The 20,809-nt window shown below is 33.6% G+C and overlaps 2 protein-coding genes across 2 annotated transcripts; both read right to left on the minus strand.

Moving 5' to 3' along the window:
• Window positions 1–2,784: 2,784 nt before the first annotated feature.
• On the minus strand, window positions 2,785–10,797 carry LOC111992647 (uncharacterized). The gene is made up of 11 exons (XM_065778603.1): window positions 10,658–10,797; window positions 10,358–10,504; window positions 9,467–10,143; window positions 8,999–9,120; window positions 8,805–8,896; window positions 8,368–8,593; window positions 7,149–7,215; window positions 5,845–5,993; window positions 5,664–5,737; window positions 5,408–5,584; window positions 2,785–5,161 (listed from the first exon to the last, which is right to left on the minus strand). The coding sequence occupies exons 1-11, from the start codon at window positions 10,784–10,786 to the stop codon at window positions 5,081–5,083; spliced, it is 1,941 nt and encodes a 646-aa protein (XP_065634675.1). The 5' UTR covers window positions 10,787–10,797; the 3' UTR covers window positions 2,785–5,080.
• Window positions 10,798–11,795: 998 nt separating this feature from the next.
• LOC112034527 (uncharacterized) lies at window positions 11,796–15,226 on the minus strand. Its single transcript, XM_024067343.2, has 6 exons — window positions 14,949–15,226; window positions 14,508–14,727; window positions 14,234–14,367; window positions 12,793–12,909; window positions 12,493–12,639; window positions 11,796–12,278 (listed from the first exon to the last, which is right to left on the minus strand). The coding sequence occupies exons 1-6, from the start codon at window positions 15,027–15,029 to the stop codon at window positions 11,796–11,798; spliced, it is 1,182 nt and encodes a 393-aa protein (XP_023923111.2). The 5' UTR covers window positions 15,030–15,226.
• Between the last annotated feature and the right edge of the window lie 5,583 nt (window positions 15,227–20,809).

Below are 20,809 nucleotides of genomic sequence, written 5' to 3' on the forward strand. Positions count from 1 at the left end.
TTTGATCAAACTTGAATGAACCTATTTCTAAGACATTGGTCGGTCCCATTACTTGGAACCTCTCAATTGTGAGGAGGTCTTCCAAGTGGTAATGCTTAAGAAGCCACCTTAGAGCGATACTTAGGGCTGTACTTTCCCAATATGCGAACGTGTCCCTGCCGTAAGAAAAAAATAACAATCATATCATAATTTTAAACTATAATAATTATAATACCTTCGGTCATAATTCATAACACTTACACAATCATTCTTAGCGTCAATCAAATAGTTGTACTATGATTGATGCTAAAAATGATTGTGTAAGTGTTATGAATTATGACAAAAGGTATTATAATTATTATAGTTTAAGATTATGATATCATTATTATTTTTTTTTCTTACGGTAGGGATATGTTCGCATATTGGGAAAGTACAGCCCTAAGTATCGCTTTAAGGTGGCTCTTAAGCATTACCACTTGGAAGACCTCCTCACAGCAAAGAGGTTCCAAGTAATGGGACCGACCAATGTCTTATAAACAGGTTCATTTAAGTTTGATCAAACCAATTTACGCTTCTTGGTAAATTTTTTTTAATGAATTCTTACTTACCTTAAAAAAATGTTTAAATTTTTGACTTTTTTTTTAGGTGTAGACAAATGCTATGGAAGTAACGAAAAAGGATTTTCAAAATTTCTAAACTATGGAAACGAGTTGTTTGAGAATGATGATACAGATGATACTTCTGATGAAGTCTTTATCAAGACGAGGGGTAAATGGGGATTCATTTGAGTTTGTGAATTTTGTTGAATTATGGTTTTAACTTCATTTCACAAACTCAAATGACTCCCATTCACCCCTCATCTTGATAAAGACTTCATCAGAAGTATCATCTGTATCATCATTCTCAAACAACTCGTCTCTATAGTTTAGAAATTTTGAAAACACCTTTTTCTTTACTTCCATAGCATTTGTCTACACCCAAAAAATCAGAAAAAAAAAAAAAGTCAGAAATTTAAACATTTTTTTTAAGGTAAGTAAGAATTCATTAAATTTTTTTTACCAAGAAGCGTAAATTGATTTGATCAAACTTGAATGAACCTATTTCTAAGACATTGGTCGGTCCCATTACTTGGAACCTCTCAATTTGAGGAGGTCTTCCAAGTGGTAATGCTTAAGAAGCCACCTTAGAGCGATACTTAGGGCTGTACTTTCCCAATATGCGAACGTGTCCCTGCCGTAAGAAAAAAATAACAATCATATCATAATTTTAAACTATAATAATTATAATACCTTCGGTCATAATTCATAACACTTACACAATCATTCTTAGCGTCAATCAAATAGTTGTACTATGATTGATGCTAAAAATGATTGTGTAAGTGTTATGAATTATGACAAAAGGTATTATAATTATTATAGTTTAAGATTATGATATCATTATTATTTTTTTTCTTACGGTAGGGATATGTTCGCATATTGGGAAAGTACAGCCCTAAGTATCGCTCTAAGGTGGCTTCTTAAGCATTACCACTTGGAAGACCTCCTCACAATTGAGAGGTTCCAAGTAATGGGACCGACCAATGTCTTAGAAATAGGTTCATTCAAGTTTGATCAAACCAATTTACGCTTCTTGGTAAAAAAAATTTAATGAATTCTTACTTACCTTAAAAAAATGTTTAAATTTCTGACTTTTTTTTTGGGTGTAGACAAATGCTATGGAAGTAACGAAAAAGCATTTTCAAAATTTCTAAACTATGGAAACGAGTTGTTTGAGAATGATGATACAGATGATACTTCTGATGAAGTCTTTATCAAGACGAGGGTAAATGGGGATTCATTTGAGTTTGTGAATTTTGTTGAATTATGGTTTTAACTTCATTTCACAAACTCAAATGACTCCCATTCACCCCTCATCTTGATAAAGACTTCATCAGAAGTATCATCTGTATCATCATTCTCAAACAACTCGTCTCTATAGTTTAGAAATTTTGAAAACACCTTTTTCTTTACTTCCATAGCATTTGTCTACACCCAAAAAATCAGGAAAAAAAAAAAAAGTCAGAAATTTAAACATTTTTTTTTAAGGTAAGTAAGAATTCATTAAATTTTTTTACCAAGAAGCGTAAATTGGTTTGATCAAACTTGAATGAACCTATTTCTAAGACATTGGTCGGTCCCATTACTTGGAACCTCTCAATTGTGAGGAGGTCTTCCAATATCCCTACCGTAAGAAAAAAAATAATAATGATATCATAATCTTAAACTATAATAATTATAATACCTTTTGTCATAATTCATAACACTTACACAATCATTTTTAGCATCAATCATAGTACAACTATTTGATTGACGCTAAGAATGATTGTGTAAGTGTTATGAATTATGACCGAAGGTATTATAATTATTATAGTTTAAAATTATGATATGATTGTTATTTTTTTCTTACGGCAGGGACACGTTCGCATATTGGGAAAGTACAGCCCTAAGTATCGCTCTAAGGTGGCTTCTTAAGCATTACCACTTGGAAGACCTCCTCACAATTGAGAGGTTCCAAGTAATGGGACCGACCAATGTCTTAGAAATCGGTTCATTCAAGTTTGATCAAACCAATTTACGCTTCTTGGTAAAAAAAATTTAATGAATTCTTACTTACCTTAAAAAAAAATGTTTAAATTTCTTACTTTTTTTTTTTTTTCCTGATTTTTTGGGTGTAGACAAATGCTATGGAAGTAAAGAAAAAGGTGTTTTCAAAATTTCTAAACTATAGAGACGAGTTGTTTGAGAATGATGATACAGATAATACTTCTGATGAAGTCTTTATCAAGATGAGGGGTGAATGGGAGTCATTTGAGTTTGTGAATTTTGTTGAATTACGTTTTTAACTTCATTTCTTTTTTTTCTTTTTTTAGTAAAACTATCAAATTATATTTGCAGTATTCTTGACAATTCACACTAATTTAAGGAACTAACAATTGCATTTACTAACAATTTGCATCCAATTGCATTTCCACTCTAAAATTATTAAGGAAATGCAATTACATTGTTAGGGAACTAACAATTGCATTTCCTAACAATTTGCATCTAATTGCATTTTCATGACTAAGTTGCGTTGTAGAAACTGACTTGGTCAGGCTCCAAGGCTATGGAGTCCCTCAAGTCAGTTTTTACACGCATCTAGTCATGTAAATGTAAATCTTGTTAGGGAAATACAAATTAGTCGGGCAAATTCATTTCCCTACAAACAACTCAATCATTTGCATTGTTAAGGAAATGCAATTGCATTTCCTAACAATTTTTAGGATATAATTTCCTAAAATGCTAGGGAAATGTAATTTACATTTCCCAAACCATTTGCATTTGTTAGGAAAATACTGATGGTAGAAATTTGCATTGTTAGGGAAATGAGTTGCGTGTAGAGAACAAATCCTAAAAAAATGCAAATTTTTATTTTTTGTAAGACTATCAAATTAACTTAGCGGTATTCTTGACAATTCGCACTAATTTAATTTGATAGTCTTACTCAAAAAAATATTTTTTATTCAAGGGTTGAAAATAAAAGTGATTTTTAAAATTTTTAATCTCAATCTTTGATTTACTAATACACCTTTTGATTTGCTATGAAAAATTATATACTTCTACTGTCCTCATGTGTGGACTATGTTACCTTTGCGTATTGGTCCACCACTTCACACTAAAATATTCCCCATCTATTTAAAATTGCTGAGTCATTTTATGATATTAGAAAAAAAATTAAACAAAATTTGACCTCCTTTGTTTAAGGCTTTTAATCATATGGGAATGACACGACTATTTTAAATTTGTGAGTCTTTTAGTGGAATGGTAGACTAATCCACCATGAGTATGGTATAATTTCTCCTACTGCACTAAATTAGGAAAAGTAAATTACGAGAAGTGTTATGTTCACAACAAATTGTAGGTTATAAATTATTATTAGTTCTAATTTAAATCAACAACTTAAATTACTTTTTTTATCCATCCAATAACAATCTAGCAATTAAGATTTATTGTGAAAGTGTTACGAGTACATATCTTTTTCTTTTCTCATTAAGGCAGCAGCTCAAGCAGAAGTGGTACCGACTTACATAATGGGTTGTTTCAAGATTCCACACTCTCTGCAATGAGTTAACTAGCATGGTGCAGAAATTTTGGTGGGGTCAAAGAGGAGAGGAGAGGAAAGGAAGATGGTATGTACAGTTAGGAAGAAATGTGCATTCTGAAATCTCAAGGTGGCATGGGTTTTAAACTCTTGAAGGAATTTAATCTACTTTTTTAGCAAAGCAATGATGGAAACTTCAATCTAATCCTATTTCCCTTGCCTAGCATGTTCTTAAAGCAAAATCTTTTCCTTAACAGGTGAAGGAGTATTATGGCAGCTCAGCATATTGTAAGACAAGGGATGAGATGGAGAGTAGGGAATGGTAATAAAATCCAGATATGGTCAAACAAATGGCTTCCAACCCCAACTACTTTCAAGGTAATTTCTCCTTAGAACACTCTTGGTGATCAAGCTATGGTAAGTGATTTAATTGATAGAAGTTTGGGTGTTTGGAAAGCTGAGTTAGTTCACCAAATCTTTTTACCAAATGAGGCTGATACTATATTGAGTTTACCTAAGTTTTTCACTTCCTGAGGACTCTTTAATATGGAACTCAACTGCAAATGGTATGTTTTCGGTTAGAAGTGCCTATAAATTAGCCATGGATTAGCTCTAATAATCAAGATACAAAGAAATTTGCATATCAAAGCATAATAATAATAATAATACACAGAACAATAGGTGAGTTAGGAAAGAGAAAGACTGGAAAATGAAGATACAAAAGAGACCCAAAATACAGAGACATGACCCCTCCATCCAAACAAACTGACCATATAATAGAGTTGGAGATGCCTTTTACTGCTGCCTCTCTCCTTTTTCTCTTTCTTTCACTTCCTCCCCAATAAACCTTAATATTTACTAAGTATATGATAGCATGGCATACACTAGGAATGTAAATTGGTAAACCTTAATATTTACGAAGTATATGATAGCATAACATACACTAGGAATGTAAATTGCGTAAGGAATTAAGTATAGCCTAACCTCACTTCAAAGCATAGCATACTAAATGCAGTTTTGCAATTACTTCTCCCATAGCATTTGATCTCATGCAAAAGTTCAATTCCTGTGAAGTGTGGAAATAATGTCATTTGAAAATTTATTAATCTTGAAGAAATCTTTTTTAATTTTGGCAAAACAAGAAAAAGGCATTTCTGTGACCCCAAGAGCCCTTGTGCAATTTTTGAGGTTTTAGGGGTCATTTTGCAAATTTGTGAAATCTTGAGGTCAACTTGTAATTTAGAAAAGTTTTGGGTTAAAGCCTTTATAAAATTTCAAACAAGCTAACAGAAAAAAATAAATAACTACTTACCTTCTCCTTACGATTGTCCATCTGGGTATGGGAACCAATTATAACAACATTCTCCGGCAAATTTTCAAGCTTACCCTTTAAGACCGTATATGATTCTGAGCTACCCGCCGCCATAGCCTTTTCTATGTCTTTCACAAACAATATTAATGGACTGGTTTTACTTTCTTTTGATGCAACCTACAAAAATGACACAATTTCAATATTGGTTCCCAGACAACAGCAACAATTTCTTGGAGCAGTAGAGACTGTCAAGTACCTCAAAGAGCTCATTAATAGCAAGCTTCTCTATATCATCACCACCAAAACTATCTAAGCGGTGTAAATTATTGGCTGCAGAGTAAAGCATCAGTGAGTAAAACAAGATGATAGAAGCACAACAAATGAAAATCTGGCATATAAATTAAAGGAAGTGAGGACAATTGCATCAAAGGAATCACCAGAACAAAAGAAACCATGATCATCTTCACAAAGGCCACCAAGATTGTTGCCATCTGGAATTGATTTATCAAATCTAACCCCAATTTTTGAATTACAATTTTCTTCAAAAGCAAGGAGAACTCTACCTCGACAACCAGTTGTTGGTCCCCTGCTCAACATGAAAAAGGAAGAAAATAAATTTTGACAATTCTAACAGGTACTCTCTTTCTTTTTCTTCTTTTTTGTAAAGAAATTCTAAAAGATAATTGAGCAAAGGGCACAATCCAGTGCAGCATCCATCCAACAAAATCATTTCAAAAGCATATGATTATACACACAAAGCACAACCTCAATTTCCTACGTCAATACTTACATGCAAATAAATGGTATCCATTCAACAGATTAATTCCAATTAGATATACTTGATACCAGGTGATAATAAACTTATTGCCCCAGCAGGTTAAGCGGTCAGTAAAGGCCAAGGGTGTGCATTCAACCCACCACATGACCCAACCCAATGCCTCAAAATGGGCTTGTATATTTTTTAAAAAGCTTGGGTTGGGTTGATTGGCTAAATTTTCTTCTTCTTTTTTTCTTTTTTCTTTTTTTTTGATAACCGAGACCTGCCACAGCACATGCCCTTTGGAATCATGGTGGCCAGAGCAAACTCGGGATGTGGGACCCCCCCCCTTAAGCTTGCACATCAGGTAATTGCAACTCAGATGCAACAGTTAGGGGATCAAACCTGTCTGGGTTTACAGCTTAGGCTCTCACCTTTGGTTGGCTAAATTTTCAACAAAATAAACCAACCCACGCTAATAATAGTGTACAAAATATATTTATTTTAAATTTGTTAGTTTTATTTATTTTAGTATTTTGATAGTTTTAACAAAGTTGGAATATTAAGCCTAATTGAGTAACTTCATTAAAGCCCATTTTTAATAATGAATTTAAATAACTTCATTAAAGCCCATTTTTTTAATTAGGCCTAATAAAATGGCTCCAACCCAACGACCCAACCCAACCAATCTGTACAAGTTGGTTATTAGAGCTATCTTGGTTGTGTTGGAAATTCCTCAAATGATTTAGTTTAAAAACTTGTGAATTTAATCATTTAGCCATTATTCTAGCACTACCCCTCGGGTGGGCTCAACTCCCTCTTAATTACTGAGGCCCAAACAGGGGACTTTTAATCTTTTAAAAAAAATGGAAGATAGTAGAGATAGGTTTCAAACTAGAGACCACCTACTCTAATTCCGTGATAAATTCAGCAACGGTAAATTTAAGCATGCAATCTTATTATAATGGCACAGTTAAACAATACCTTAGAGGACAACTTTGTAGTGGTGCCACTCCAGAAGGTACAGTAGCCACAAATTTTACTCTATCACCTGTAAATTTTTTACATATTGCAGCTTGAGATTATGAACATTGTGAATAAATAAATGATGAGTAAATCATGCATAAACATACTAATCAAGCACTTGGATAATCAACATTGCTGGTAAAAGCACACTTATGCGCAGAGCTCGGCATTTTTTGATTCTAAAGCACGGAGCATTTGCAAAAGTACGCAACAAGAACCTTTTTATTTTTAAATTATAAAAATAAAAACACAAACGTGAAATAAACCCTAGATGTCTCTATCGGAAACCAGGAGGTGCTGAAGAGCTACAAGGGCCTTGGCAAACTGAATGTGAAATGTAGCAGTCAAATATTAATGTTGTTGATATACAACATTAATTTGTCACACAAAAGTCAAGTTTACGGTATGATATATATACCTAAGCCCACCCTCCACCCCTTTACAAATTTGAGAAGATGTAAAACTCCATTCAGGACCATACCCCATAAGACACTCCTCACCAAAAGGATACTGGGCCAAGACAAACATACCCTTTTGTACGTGACGCGATTCATCCTTTTTTTTTTTTATGACCAGAAACCTCACCAAGGCAAGGCCCTTTGGACCCACCCCTGGAGAGTACACCAGGGATACACTACCCAAAGAAATCAATGATAGCAATGTGTTGTAGAGCAAAATAATAGAACTCAATGAAGAAGAAAGATTCAACATGAGATCAAGAATGAGGTCATTAGGGAGGGCAACAGGCTCAAATTCCAATTCACAACATACCCCTCATGAGGGAGAGACTACTAATTTTAATGAAGTAGATGAGGAAGATGATAAGGGTTACAGATCTTGTGATGATAATGATGATGATCCTATACTTAATGAGGATGATGATTATATACAAGATTGTTGCATTTCTTTTGATAGGCATAGAAATCATTACTTGACATTCTAGTTATCACTTAAAATTATATCTTTGTCCATTAATAGTTATTTTCAAATTGATTACATTGTTTTCTTTAAAAAAACAAATCAAATGTGCGCTTCATTTCAATCAAGCATGCACCACTTGTGCTTTGCACCAAGTCTTCAGGAGGACTTGGTGCTTAAGTGCAACCCGCACTTTTACCAAGACTGATAATCAACCATCCATGTAATAATTACAGAAACTAGGGAAGCAATAGCATACCTGCTTTGAGTGTAGCGCTTTTTGATGATGCAGTTGATGCCTCCTGCTTTGGCATAGCCTGAGAGCTTAATGCGGATCCACCTGTAATATCAGCCTCAACACTAGAAGCCGGTTTCTTATGCTGTAAGCCAGCAGCCTGTGCAGCTCGTTTAACAAAAGCCGATGCTCGTTCTGGCCTTGAAGCTGAAGCTTCCTTCACAGAATCAGAGTCTTTGGGTGTTGGCCCCTAAAATTATTTTCAAGCGCACAAGACAAATGTAAGATGCCAGCTAAATTGCAGGCTCTGCAGTTACTTAGAGCTTGTGTTGATAAAATAAGGAAGCAGCTGTTATTCGAAGAAGTTTGTGAAAAGGACAGTAATATAATTCCTAGAAAACAATGTAGATAAATTTTTTTACTTTGAAAGTGTAAATGATACAGACATCAAAGAAGCTTACACCAGGCAACAGAAGAGAATCAACAATTAGCAGTCTAGCACCAAAGTGTTTGGCAAGTGCCTTTGCCAAAGTTTCCTGATATATCTCTGAACCTAAAAAAAATCCATTGGAATATTATGTCTCATTAGAGATTAAGGGGAAAATGCAAAACACACAAAAATACATTGCTCGTCAACATAGAAAAGCAGAACTACCTGCAGGACCGGATAATAATATACGCGGGGACACAGTAGGTAGGTCCGAGGCATACTTTGTGAATTTGTTACACTTCAAATGAACATACGTTGAAACAATCAAAACATCCTTTGTTGTATCACTGCAACAATGCACAATGTACAAATAGCATAAATTTCCAGTAGCCAGCAGAATATGTAAGAAGTACAGCCATAAAGACAATATATCTAGATACAACAAGGAAATAAAGGGGAAAGAGTTATAAAAATAAATAAAAGGCATTTTTGAGTAGTTCCCTAAATATGGAAAGCCAAAACATGGTCAAAAGAATTCATTTGCAACAGAATATGTAACAAGTACAGCTATACAGACAGTATATGCCTAGATCCAACAAGCAAATACAGAAAAAAGAGACCCTTTCTTCCTGTGTATTTTGTTCACATGCAACTCATGGTATAAAGAAAGCATATGCAGTCAATTTTTTGTACCTTAAGTAATATGGGAAACTTTCAAAAGAGACTTCAATGTTGTCGGGATTGAGAATTCCTTGTTGTAAACTATCCTTATATGCTTGCCTTCTAGTTGACACTGAAATTGGAGGATCAAAATCCTTTAGTTCTCTAATTTCCCTGTGCCCATCAAGCATTTTAGTGATACTGCCACTTAAGTCAAAGTCTGAAGATGAACCAGCAAGCATTCGCAAGAGTGGCCTTAATTCATAATTTGACGCAGGGACCTTTCCATTGTCTGCATCCATACAAGGATCCAATCCAAGGCTACCAAGATTGGGGTGGTCATTGGCAGCATCAGGAGAAGGAACAACGGTTTTCTCTCTTGAAGAAACACCAGCAAGATCATTATCGGCACTATCCTTCATGTCAATGTCTGGAGTATGATCATCTGACCCTCCACAGCCAGAAGGTAGAATGGACATTTCAGTATTCTGGTCCACATCCTCACTAGTTTTACCGGGTGCCTGAAGTATGGTCAAGTCTTTTGGCATATTAGACAAAGATGCTAATATTGATGCTCCAGCAACAGCTGATGGGTCCCCAGATCTTGCCTCAATATGTATCCCCTTTATTGGAGCACTCTGAGCTTCTAATATGCTCACAGAAGGTATGCCAGGAGCAGTTAAATTATCATTGGTGAGTTGCTGAAAGATCTGACTTCATGTCAAGGAATATATTTATAGAACATCCACAAGGGGAAGTAAAAATATTACAATCACAGTAAAAAGTATAAAACAGCTGCAACAAAAAGACATGAGGATTTGTTTTCCTTTTGAATGATGAGGTATTTAAAAATAAAAGGCCACCAGCCACCCTTCAAAATACTGAATTGGCTATACTAAAGAAATAAAGAGTAAAAAAGGATACATAAGCATGCTTTCCAGAAGAAGTGAAGACCACCTCATCGCCTCCGCTTAGAATTACACTAGAATTTTTTCTATAGTACTTCCCATTTACTTGGACAGCACCTTTACCCCCTGTGATTTCCAGTAATGTAACAGATGAACCTTCACGCTATCCAGAATTAAAATAAACACCAAAAGAAAAATGTCAGTACAATCACAAGCCACCTGAGAATGAATAATAAGCAATGTCATTGCACCATGTTATTTACATATTGAAAATGTCTCTTTTTTAGTTGCAAAAGGATACTGCAGAGAGCTATACCTCTATGTGCCTCAATTTACACAATGTATTGCTAATGGATGGATCTTTAAGCCATAAATTGCATTGACGGCCTTGACCAACAGAGAAAGTAGTACCATACATTGACAGGTGAGGATTCTGGAAAAACATGAGGAACAAAAAACAGATTAGCAGACCAAGGTAAGGACTCTAACTCTGTTCCTAGAAGAGGCAGATGAACAGAATCCATGTTTCATCAACAATCCCTAATATACTCAGCCAAGACCCTAGTCCTGTGTTTGGATTGGGGGAGAGGAATAGGGAAGGATCAGTAAAAAATATACTAATTTTAGTAGATTTAAGGGGGGAAATCAACAAAAGATAAGAAGTGATTCAAGATGGAAATATTAAAAAGAAACTTATCACAAACTTTCTTAGAAAAATATATAAAATAAAAACCAATAGTAAGGAATCACAATTGATAATAATAATTGATTTAAAAACAAACAAACAACCACAGGTGCGGAGACAGGTTTCTTTTTTTATTGGCATGTTAAGGTCTCACTACAAAACACCTAAAGCCTCTTATGACAAGCTTCAAGCAACTTTCCCACAAATTCTTCAGGCTGAAACGTGGCTCAAAATCAAGTCTCAAGCAAACACAGGAATCCTCAACCTGCATCAGCCAAACACTCTAATTATGAGAAAAGAGTAGGTCCAAACTCAAGTAAAGTAAGTTGTTTTTCCAAGACACTTTCCATTACTCACTCTTCTAAGCTAGCGACATTGCATCCACTCCACCTTCAAGAATATACCAAGCCAACCCACCTCTTCCCCCCATCTCTTCCATCCATCAAAATTTAATAACTAGTAGTATATAAATCTATCAAAAAACAAGATGTAGTAATAAACTATTAAATGCCAAAAGAAAAAAAATGACATAGATCAAACATCACATAAGAACAAATACACTTTCACAGAATTATAATCTTCTGTTCATCTGATACTTACAAGCCCCAAAATACACTCCCCTGATAAGGAACATAAATATATCAAATTCCAAATGGAGGTACTTGATCAATGCCCTCTTTTCCCTCCATCAATCCAATAAACTTGCACTGACAAATCAACCTTAAGAACCCAAAAAGCTACTCATGGATAGTAGGCAGACCTAACCGATTTAAATTTTAACACATGCAAGCCCAATAAGGGAGTCAATGTTCACGAAGCTCCCAATAAAAGAATTAACAAGCCACAGATGATCCAATCCAAGGCTACCAAGATTGGGGTGGTCATTGGCAGCATCAGGAGAAGGAACAACGGTTTTCTCTCTTGAAGAAACACCAGCAAGATCATTATCGGCACTATCCTTCATGTCAATGTCTGGAGTATGATCATCTGACCCTCCACAGCCAGAAGGTAGAATGGACATTTCAGTATTCTGGTCCACATCCTCACTAGTTTTACCGGGTGCCTGAAGTATGGTCAAGTCTTTTGGCATATTAGACAAAGATGCTAATATTGATGCTCCAGCAACAGCTGATGGGTCCCCAGATCTTGCCTCAATATGTATCCCCTTTATTGGAGCACTCTGAGCTTCTAATATGCTCACAGAAGGTATGCCAGGAGCAGTTAAATTATCATTGGTGAGTTGCTGAAAGATCTGACTTCATGTCAAGGAATATATTTATAGAACATCCACAAGGGGAAGTAAAAATATTACAATCACAGTAAAAAGTATAAAACAGCTGCAACAAAAAGACATGAGGATTTGTTTTCCTTTTGAATGATGAGGTATTTAAAAATAAAAGGCCACCAGCCACCCTTCAAAATACTGAATTGGCTATACTAAAGAAATAAAGAGTAAAAAAGGATACATAAGCATGCTTTCCAGAAGAAGTGAAGACCACCTCATCGCCTCCGCTTAGAATTACACTAGAATTTTTTCTATAGTACTTCCCATTTACTTGGACAGCACCTTTACCCCCTGTGATTTCCAGTAATGTAACAGATGAACCTTCACGCTATCCAGAATTAAAATAAACACCAAAAGAAAAATGTCAGTACAATCACAAGCCACCTGAGAATGAATAATAAGCAATGTCATTGCACCATGTTATTTACATATTGAAAATGTCTCTTTTTTAGTTGCAAAAGGATACTGCAGAGAGCTATACCTCTATGTGCCTCAATTTACACAATGTATTGCTAATGGATGGATCTTTAAGCCATAAATTGCATTGACGGCCTTGACCAACAGAGAAAGTAGTACCATACATTGACAGGTGAGGATTCTGGAAAAACATGAGGAACAAAAAACAGATTAGCAGACCAAGGTAAGGACTCTAACTCTGTTCCTAGAAGAGGCAGATGAACAGAATCCATGTTTCATCAACAATCCCTAATATACTCAGCCAAGACCCTAGTCCTGTGTTTGGATTGGGGGAGAGGAATAGGGAAGGATCAGTAAAAAATATACTAATTTTAGTAGATTTAAGGGGGGAAATCAACAAAAGATAAGAAGTGATTCAAGATGGAAATATTAAAAAGAAACTTATCACAAACTTTCTTAGAAAAATATATAAAATAAAAACCAATAGTAAGGAATCACAATTGATAATAATAATTGATTTAAAAACAAACAAACAACCACAGGTGCGGAGACAGGTTTCTTTATTTATTGGCATGTTAAGGTCTCACTACAAAACACCTAAAGCCTCTTATGACAAGCTTCAAGCAACTTTCCCACAAATTCTTCAGGCTGAAACGTGGCTCAAAATCAAGTCTCAAGCAAACACAGGAATCCTCAACCTGCATCAGCCAAACACTCTAATTATGAGAAAAGAGTAGGTCCAAACTCAAGTAAAGTAAGTTGTTTTTCCAAGACACTTTCCATTACTCACTCTTCTAAGCTAGCGACATTGCATCCACTCCACCTTCAAGAATATACCAAGCCAACCCACCTCTTCCCCCCATCTCTTCCATCCATCAAAATTTAATAACTAGTAGTATATAAATCTATCAAAAAACAAGATGTAGTAATAAACTATTAAATGCCAAAAGAAAAAAAATGACATAGATCAAACATCACATAAGAACAAATACACTTTCACAGAATTATAATCTTCTGTTCATCTGATACTTACAAGCCCCAAAATACACTCCCCTGATAAGGAACATAAATATATCAAATTCCAAATGGAGGTACTTGATCAATGCCCTCTTTTCCCTCCATCAATCCAATAAACTTGCACTGACAAATCAACCTTAAGAACCCAAAAAGCTACTCATGGATAGTAGGCAGACCTAACCGATTTAAATTTTAACACATGCAAGCCCAATAAGGGAGTCAATGTTCACGAAGCTCCCAATAAAAGAATTAACAAGCCACAGATAAACAATTCAACCAAAACAGAACTCTTTGCTCAACTGCCTAGAAAACGAATGACAATACAAACAAACCAAATTGTTTATCATAATTAGCAATGCTTAAGTGTCAAACAAGCACAAAAACATAAAAAGGCAACTCTTTTTCTCTTCCAAACAACTAAACATAGCAACAATCTAATTCTAATCACAACACCAAGATTTCAGAACCGAATTAAACATAAAACCCACCTGAGAACACTGGGAAAGAAGCTTTCCCCAAGCGACTTTCTGGCTGGATTTTGTCAGCTTGGTAAGGCGCTTCTTTGCCCGAAGAGCCTCCGGCCCGGCCGCTTTAGATTTCTCTGCATCCACAGCAGCTCCACCTGAAATTAGAAAAAAGGCACAATCAAACCCAAAACCCCAAAAACAAAAACAAAAACAAAAAAAAATCAAAATCAAAATTCAACAAAAACCCAGATTCCAAAACCACATGCAAAAGCCAAAAGCTTGAAAATTTATTCACCTAGAGACAGCGGAGACACCAAGACCTCGCCATCCCCGCCGAAATCCACACATTTATCTGAATCGCATGCGTCAACGGGCTTAGGAGAACCAGTGCTCAACGGATCAGGGGATTGCAGCTCCAAGTCTTGAGGTCCAGACCCGGATTCCTTACCCGGACCCGAGTTCTCAACCGGGGGAGAGCTCCGAACATCGTTGGTCGAAGAGGACGCCTCAGAAGCCTAAAAATTTTCAAAAGAATAAAATATTTCCCCACCAAAAATTAAATTCAAAAACAAAAACCTTAAAAATCCCAAACCCAGATGCAAATCTTGACCAAAAAACGCATGCACGTAACAAAATCCAAACTTGCACAAAACCCAGATTAGAAATCTTTCATCAGACCCACATGCACAAAGTCAAAAAATTTTACCCAAAAAAAAAAATTCAAAAAAGATTGTACCTTGGATCGTTTTGGGTTAGGTGGAGGAGGAGATGAGAGGCCACGTTTGGAAGCAGAGGAGCTACGCCTTGTTTCAACCATGGTGTTTGTTGGGTTGTTGGCGTTCTTGGTCTCTGATCCAAACAGGGTCTTAAGCCGGAGAGAATCAGAGAGAGAGAGAAGGTGTAAATGATTGCGGAAGATCAGTTAAAGAGAGAGAGAGAGGTGCTTCTGTAAAAGTTTGTTTGGTTTTTATAAATTTTTCTCTCTTTTTTTTTCTTTTTTTTTATTTTTTTTATTTTTCTAGTTTCTACTATTGATGAGAAGAGAAAGGGGGAAGTTATATGAAGCGGTGGGAAGTAGGAAAAGGATTGTTTGGTTTGGAGTGAAAAATAAATAAATTAAAAAAATTTTTTTTTTTTTTTTTTTTTGCCTTTTATGGTGAGTGTGGTGGTCACATATTTCAATTTATAGTAACCTATAAAATTTGGGACTAGGGGGAATATGTCACATGGCAAGCTTTTTACATTAAATTTGGTCATGTGATAAATTTGAAGGTAATTTTATTTGGAAAAAATTATGCATTCAAATATCATAATGAGAGGTAGGTTTTAGTTGACTCAATTGATAAAGTCTTTGATGGTTGAATTAGGGATCTAGGATTTAATCTTTGTCTACATTAAAAACTAATTAATGTCTTAGTCTGATGATAAAAATCCATCATCAGGACTAAAAAAAAAAAAATCAAAAGTACAATGAAACACTAAAATTAACATTTATGAATTTTCCTATTCTTATACCTTAAATCAAAATAAATTATAAAATAAAATAAAATAAAAAATTATTGCTAAAAATTCACGCTTTGTTGTCTTATTTTGTCTGTTGTTCCTCTCTACATTGAAAAGTTTCATAACAAAGAAACTTATTAGTAAAAATTTCAAAACAATTATAGTAGTAGTGTCATTTGAAGGGAAAAATTTTAGGCATAATTCTTTAGATGTTGTATTTAGATTTCCCCAATTAAATTTAACTATGTTGTTGCATTCGTAAGTAAATGACATGGTTAGATATATTTGTTAGTGAAAAATATAATATTGTTCGTATTGGATATGGTCTGTGCATAAATTCAATGTATATTGGTCGTTTAGTTCAAGGTAATTTTTAGGATTCCCAAGAGTCCTCTTATGATTTTTGAGTATTCAAGTTTTTATATTTTGTGTTACAAGTAGCCCATGAAATCTATGTACCTATAAGCATGGGTTGTCAAAATCTCTATCTTGGATTTGATAATCCTAAGATCCAATGATTCTTCCCCGTAAAAACGATTCAAATTGGTGTAGAATCTTTCATGGGGTATGATCTGCATGGGATCACGATAATGCATGATAAAATGTAAGATTTTACGACCTTACTCTATAGAATCCTTACAATCCTACCCTGTGAATCAATTTGGATCAGTGTAGGATCATTCATATAGCATACAAGTAACAAAATCGACATTCATTACACTTATTATAATTAGTTGTAATCATGTATATCTATGGTGAGATTAGGATTATCCAACCCTATCGATTAAGCTGTATTGGGTTTTGAAGGGCTTGACATTTTTTGTTAGCTTAGGCTTCGCTTGGATTGCGTTTTTGGTTCACGCGTCTGCGTCTGCCGTCCTTTTTTTTTTTTTTGGTCCCTTCATCTAGCACCTCTTGTTGCACTGTTCACAAGACATGAATAGTGCATTCAGGCTTATCTACCATATTTTTTGTGTGAATAGTATTTCAGAAATTATTTTTTTATTACTTTCAATTTTCAATTTTCAGCAAAATAATTTGTATCCAAACGCACACTTAATAAATTGAAAATTTTGCAAAATCTTTGGAACTTTATGTATATTATTAGTGTTGGAACTCGAAACATGTAAGTTTAAATTTTGAAGGTCATCATTTATTCATGCATTGGTAATTTAGTACTAAGTAATTGTTACATTTTATGAGTAATTTGTGTCACATTAGCTTATTTCTTATATTTCTTTAACATGTATTATTTGCTAATGTTAACTTTTCATTAAGCTTTCTTTTTTTCTTTTTCTTTTTTTTACAAAAAGTAGAATATTACAATTCTCGATTTGATCTATGAAATCCTCTCATTGATCTTTTGTAGAATCCAGATTCTTAAGTATTTTGCTTTCAAGTATATGAATTCACACTCAAACCTCGCTATAACGAATATGCATTCATGTCTAAAAAGGTGGGTCCAAATTCCAATGTTTGGGAAATTTATTTTTTCTTATAAGTGAATATTATTTTAGGTAAGATTTAGGTACAGTACTTAGGTAATGTTCTTTAAGTTTTCTTTTTAAAATTTTGGCATGTAGATTTTTTCACATGGGATGAAATGTATTTTTTAGTTAAGTAAACACATTGCTAAATCTTAAAAGAAGAAACTAAAGAACAGTACCTAAGTTTTGTCCTATTATTTTTATACCACCAGTTGTTTTTTTTTTTTTTTTGAGAAAGTATACCACCAGCTTAATACCATGCCAAACTAAAAAACATAAATTTCGAACCTGCTACAAAGTCACTCACATAGCTTTTGCAATCCAATTGAGCCCACCATAACACAAAAACACATGGATGATGTGAAAAAATCAATGAAACTTTAAGTGTCTAGAGATTTTTCCTATAAAATTTTATAATCAAATGCTTATTCTATGTATAAAACATTTTTCTTTTATTTCAATATATCTTCTTTATACCTGTCTTTAATAATTATTGTTAACTTTGATTTTTTTTTTCCCAAAATCTTTGTCTTAAATGGTTTAGTATGTGGTCTTGCAAACTTTTTTTTTTTTTTGGTAATGCAATTTAAAATTTGTATTTCGATAATGTGTCTAGGATTTATAATGATATAATCACAACTTTTATTCCAATATACTCTCAATAAATTTGTAAATTATTTTGTATAATATTCAAATGGCTTACAACATTTAGCACATAACACGTGATTTGAGAATATACATATATAACACGCAATTATATTATTTTGTTTTGCATCTACAAAAAAAAGTGAAGAAATAAATAAAGATAAAAGAATTGTTCAAATTATTTTATAAATAAACGATGATGACCTTCTCTATTGATCATACTTTTACACAATACACAAAATGAGCTAATGAAAAAAAAAAAAAGTTCATCCAAAGATACACTAAAAAATAAAAAATAATTTTAATTGACAATACATGATGTTTAAAACATGAAATAAGTCAAATAACAACCACCGGGCGCGTTGGTCAACTGGTAAGGGGTTGTCCTAGCTTAACCAAGGTCTCGTGTTCGAGCCTTGGGTATGCAGCTACGTTAAAACTCGGTTGGGAGAGCTTTGCCGCCCTTGTGGTCCTACCCGGCTCGAATCCAGATTTAGTCGGAGCTCCTGTGGTTCCGGATACCAGGTGGTTTAACCAAAAAAAAAAAAAAAAAGTCAAATAACTAACATGGTTTTGCATGTGTTATTCAAAATTGGTATACAACTATGTTAGGAAATTTGACTTGATTCATTGTTGATATATATATACACACACATTATTTATTTATTTAAAGAAGCCACATAAAATTGATGGGTAGCTTTTTTAACATTTCATTTATAAATCCAAGGATATTAATAAAATAATAACAAATTATTTGGGATTTATAGGAACAAACCAAACACGAGGACATTGTATGAGTGCAATGAAATATATATTTATGTATACACTTTTTTTTTTTTTTTGGTAAATGAAAAAAGGGGGGGTAGCTAGGCTATGCAAGTGTGCACAGGTGTGGATTCCCACCAACAATCGGCTATGGAGGTGATTCGAACCCAAGCCTGACAAGTAGAGCCAGAAACTCCTTACCACTAAACCAACCAATGTGTGGGCATATTTATATACACACATATGTATGTATTTTAAAGTGGAACCAATTATATATTAAATTTAGCATTATCATAGGTTTGTGAAAAACGTGAAAAAAAAAAAACTCTTAATAAATAAATAATGGAAAATGCTAACAAGTGGCATTGGTTAATAATCTATTTTAGAAAAATTTTAACATCACTTTTATGAAAAATGAAAAAAACTATCAAAACATTAATTATTTTTTTTCTCCCATAAAAACTTTCTTTAACTAGATTATTAACTAATTCCCTAAATGCACTAGTTAGCATAACCCATAAATAATAAAGATAATAAAACACAAACTCTCTTATTATGTCATGTTCTTTATAATAAAAAAAAAATTTTATTTCTGCCATTTTCTCCATATATATATATATATATTTTTCTCTTCTTATTCAAAATTTTAATTCCATATATTTGTTTACATTTAGGACAAGTAATAGTTTCAAAACCAGCTAAAGTACCAATGCCTATAATTAAACAGCGGGGGAGGTAAGTGGGAAAGTAAAAGCACATACAGACAAAGGTTGAACGTTCTAGGATTGAAATTAGGATGTGATATTGCTAAGGCCATATATAATAAGATATTAAGGATTTGTTTGTTTCACAAAGGGGTGGTGTTGTGTTGTGATGTTTTGGAAAATACATTTTGCCTGTTGACCCGTATTGTGTTTGATAAATTTGGGGAATGTAGGTGAGAATCATAAGAGTACAATTATTAATTTATTTGTTTCCAACGTTGGCACTTGGCATTGGTTGGGTTCATGAATAACCAAGTTGAGTACCTACTTGATTTTTATTCATGTATTTTCCTAATTGGACTAGCCTTTGATTCGCTCGATTCATATGAATAGAGTTTTGAACCTACCTTGTGTTTAGAGTTGATCCACCATTTTTTTTTAAGTCACCAAAACTGTTTTTAAAGTTTGCCACCAAACGACATGTAATTTTTTTTTCTATTAAAAAAAAAGTAACATGTATTTATTATAATCTATTAAATTATTAGATGATATTGGGGTGATGTGGATATATAACACTAATTGTCAATTTTTTATTATTATTTTTTTGATTACATGTCTTTATTTATTTATTTATTTTTTTGAGAAACTTTTTGATTACATGTCAAATGGCTATAATCCATTAAGGTTGAGCAAATATTTTTTTTTTAATTATTATAATAAAAATATTAAATTGAAGTCTCTATCATACATTTGAGTTGGATTGATTAATAAGTTGAAATCTGTAGTTTGATTTTTTTATTTCTGTTAATCCATTAAAGTTGAACCCTATTATTTTGTTGGGGTTGGGGGGGGGGGGGGTTTGAGAATTGAAATCCTTGTTTATTTTAGGTAAAAAATATGTATGCATCCTGTGGGATATATTTGCCCAATACTTATATAAAGTGAAAATGTCATCTGAACCAAAAAAAAACTAAGAAAAAGGGTTTGAACAGTATACTTTTGTTTTTTTGTTTTTGTTTTTGGTTTTTTTAAAATTTACCTTGCAAAGATACCTTCTTCCTTTTATTTTGTAATTCCTTTTTTTTTTTATATATGAAATCAAAGTTAGCCTTAGGCCTTGGTAGTCGTTAAGATATTTTGTAGGAGTAAGGTGCAGTTTTGACGCACACCGAACTAGTGGTTGAATCACCATCAAATATCAATTGTTTAAATTCCTTAAAATATAAAACTTTTTTTTTGGGTTCTATAATTTGATAGCTACACGCCTACACTACCATGGGTGTAGGGATTTTATTATTGGATGACTTCAACAGAAACACCAAAACAATCGAGTTACAAGACTTTTGATTCTTAAATATAATAAATAGGTGGAATACATTAAGTTATTTTATTAATTCAAATACCTAATTGTATTGACCAATAAAACACAATGTTATCATTTACAAAGACAATCAAAATGTAGGGAAATATTAACGAATGCCTTGAAGGTATTG

Source organism: Quercus suber, unplaced genomic scaffold (assembly GCF_002906115.3).
Source record: "Quercus suber isolate HL8 unplaced genomic scaffold, Cork oak 2.0 scaffold_11, whole genome shotgun sequence".
In the NCBI taxonomy this organism is placed as follows: Eukaryota; Viridiplantae; Streptophyta; class Magnoliopsida; order Fagales; family Fagaceae; genus Quercus; species Quercus suber.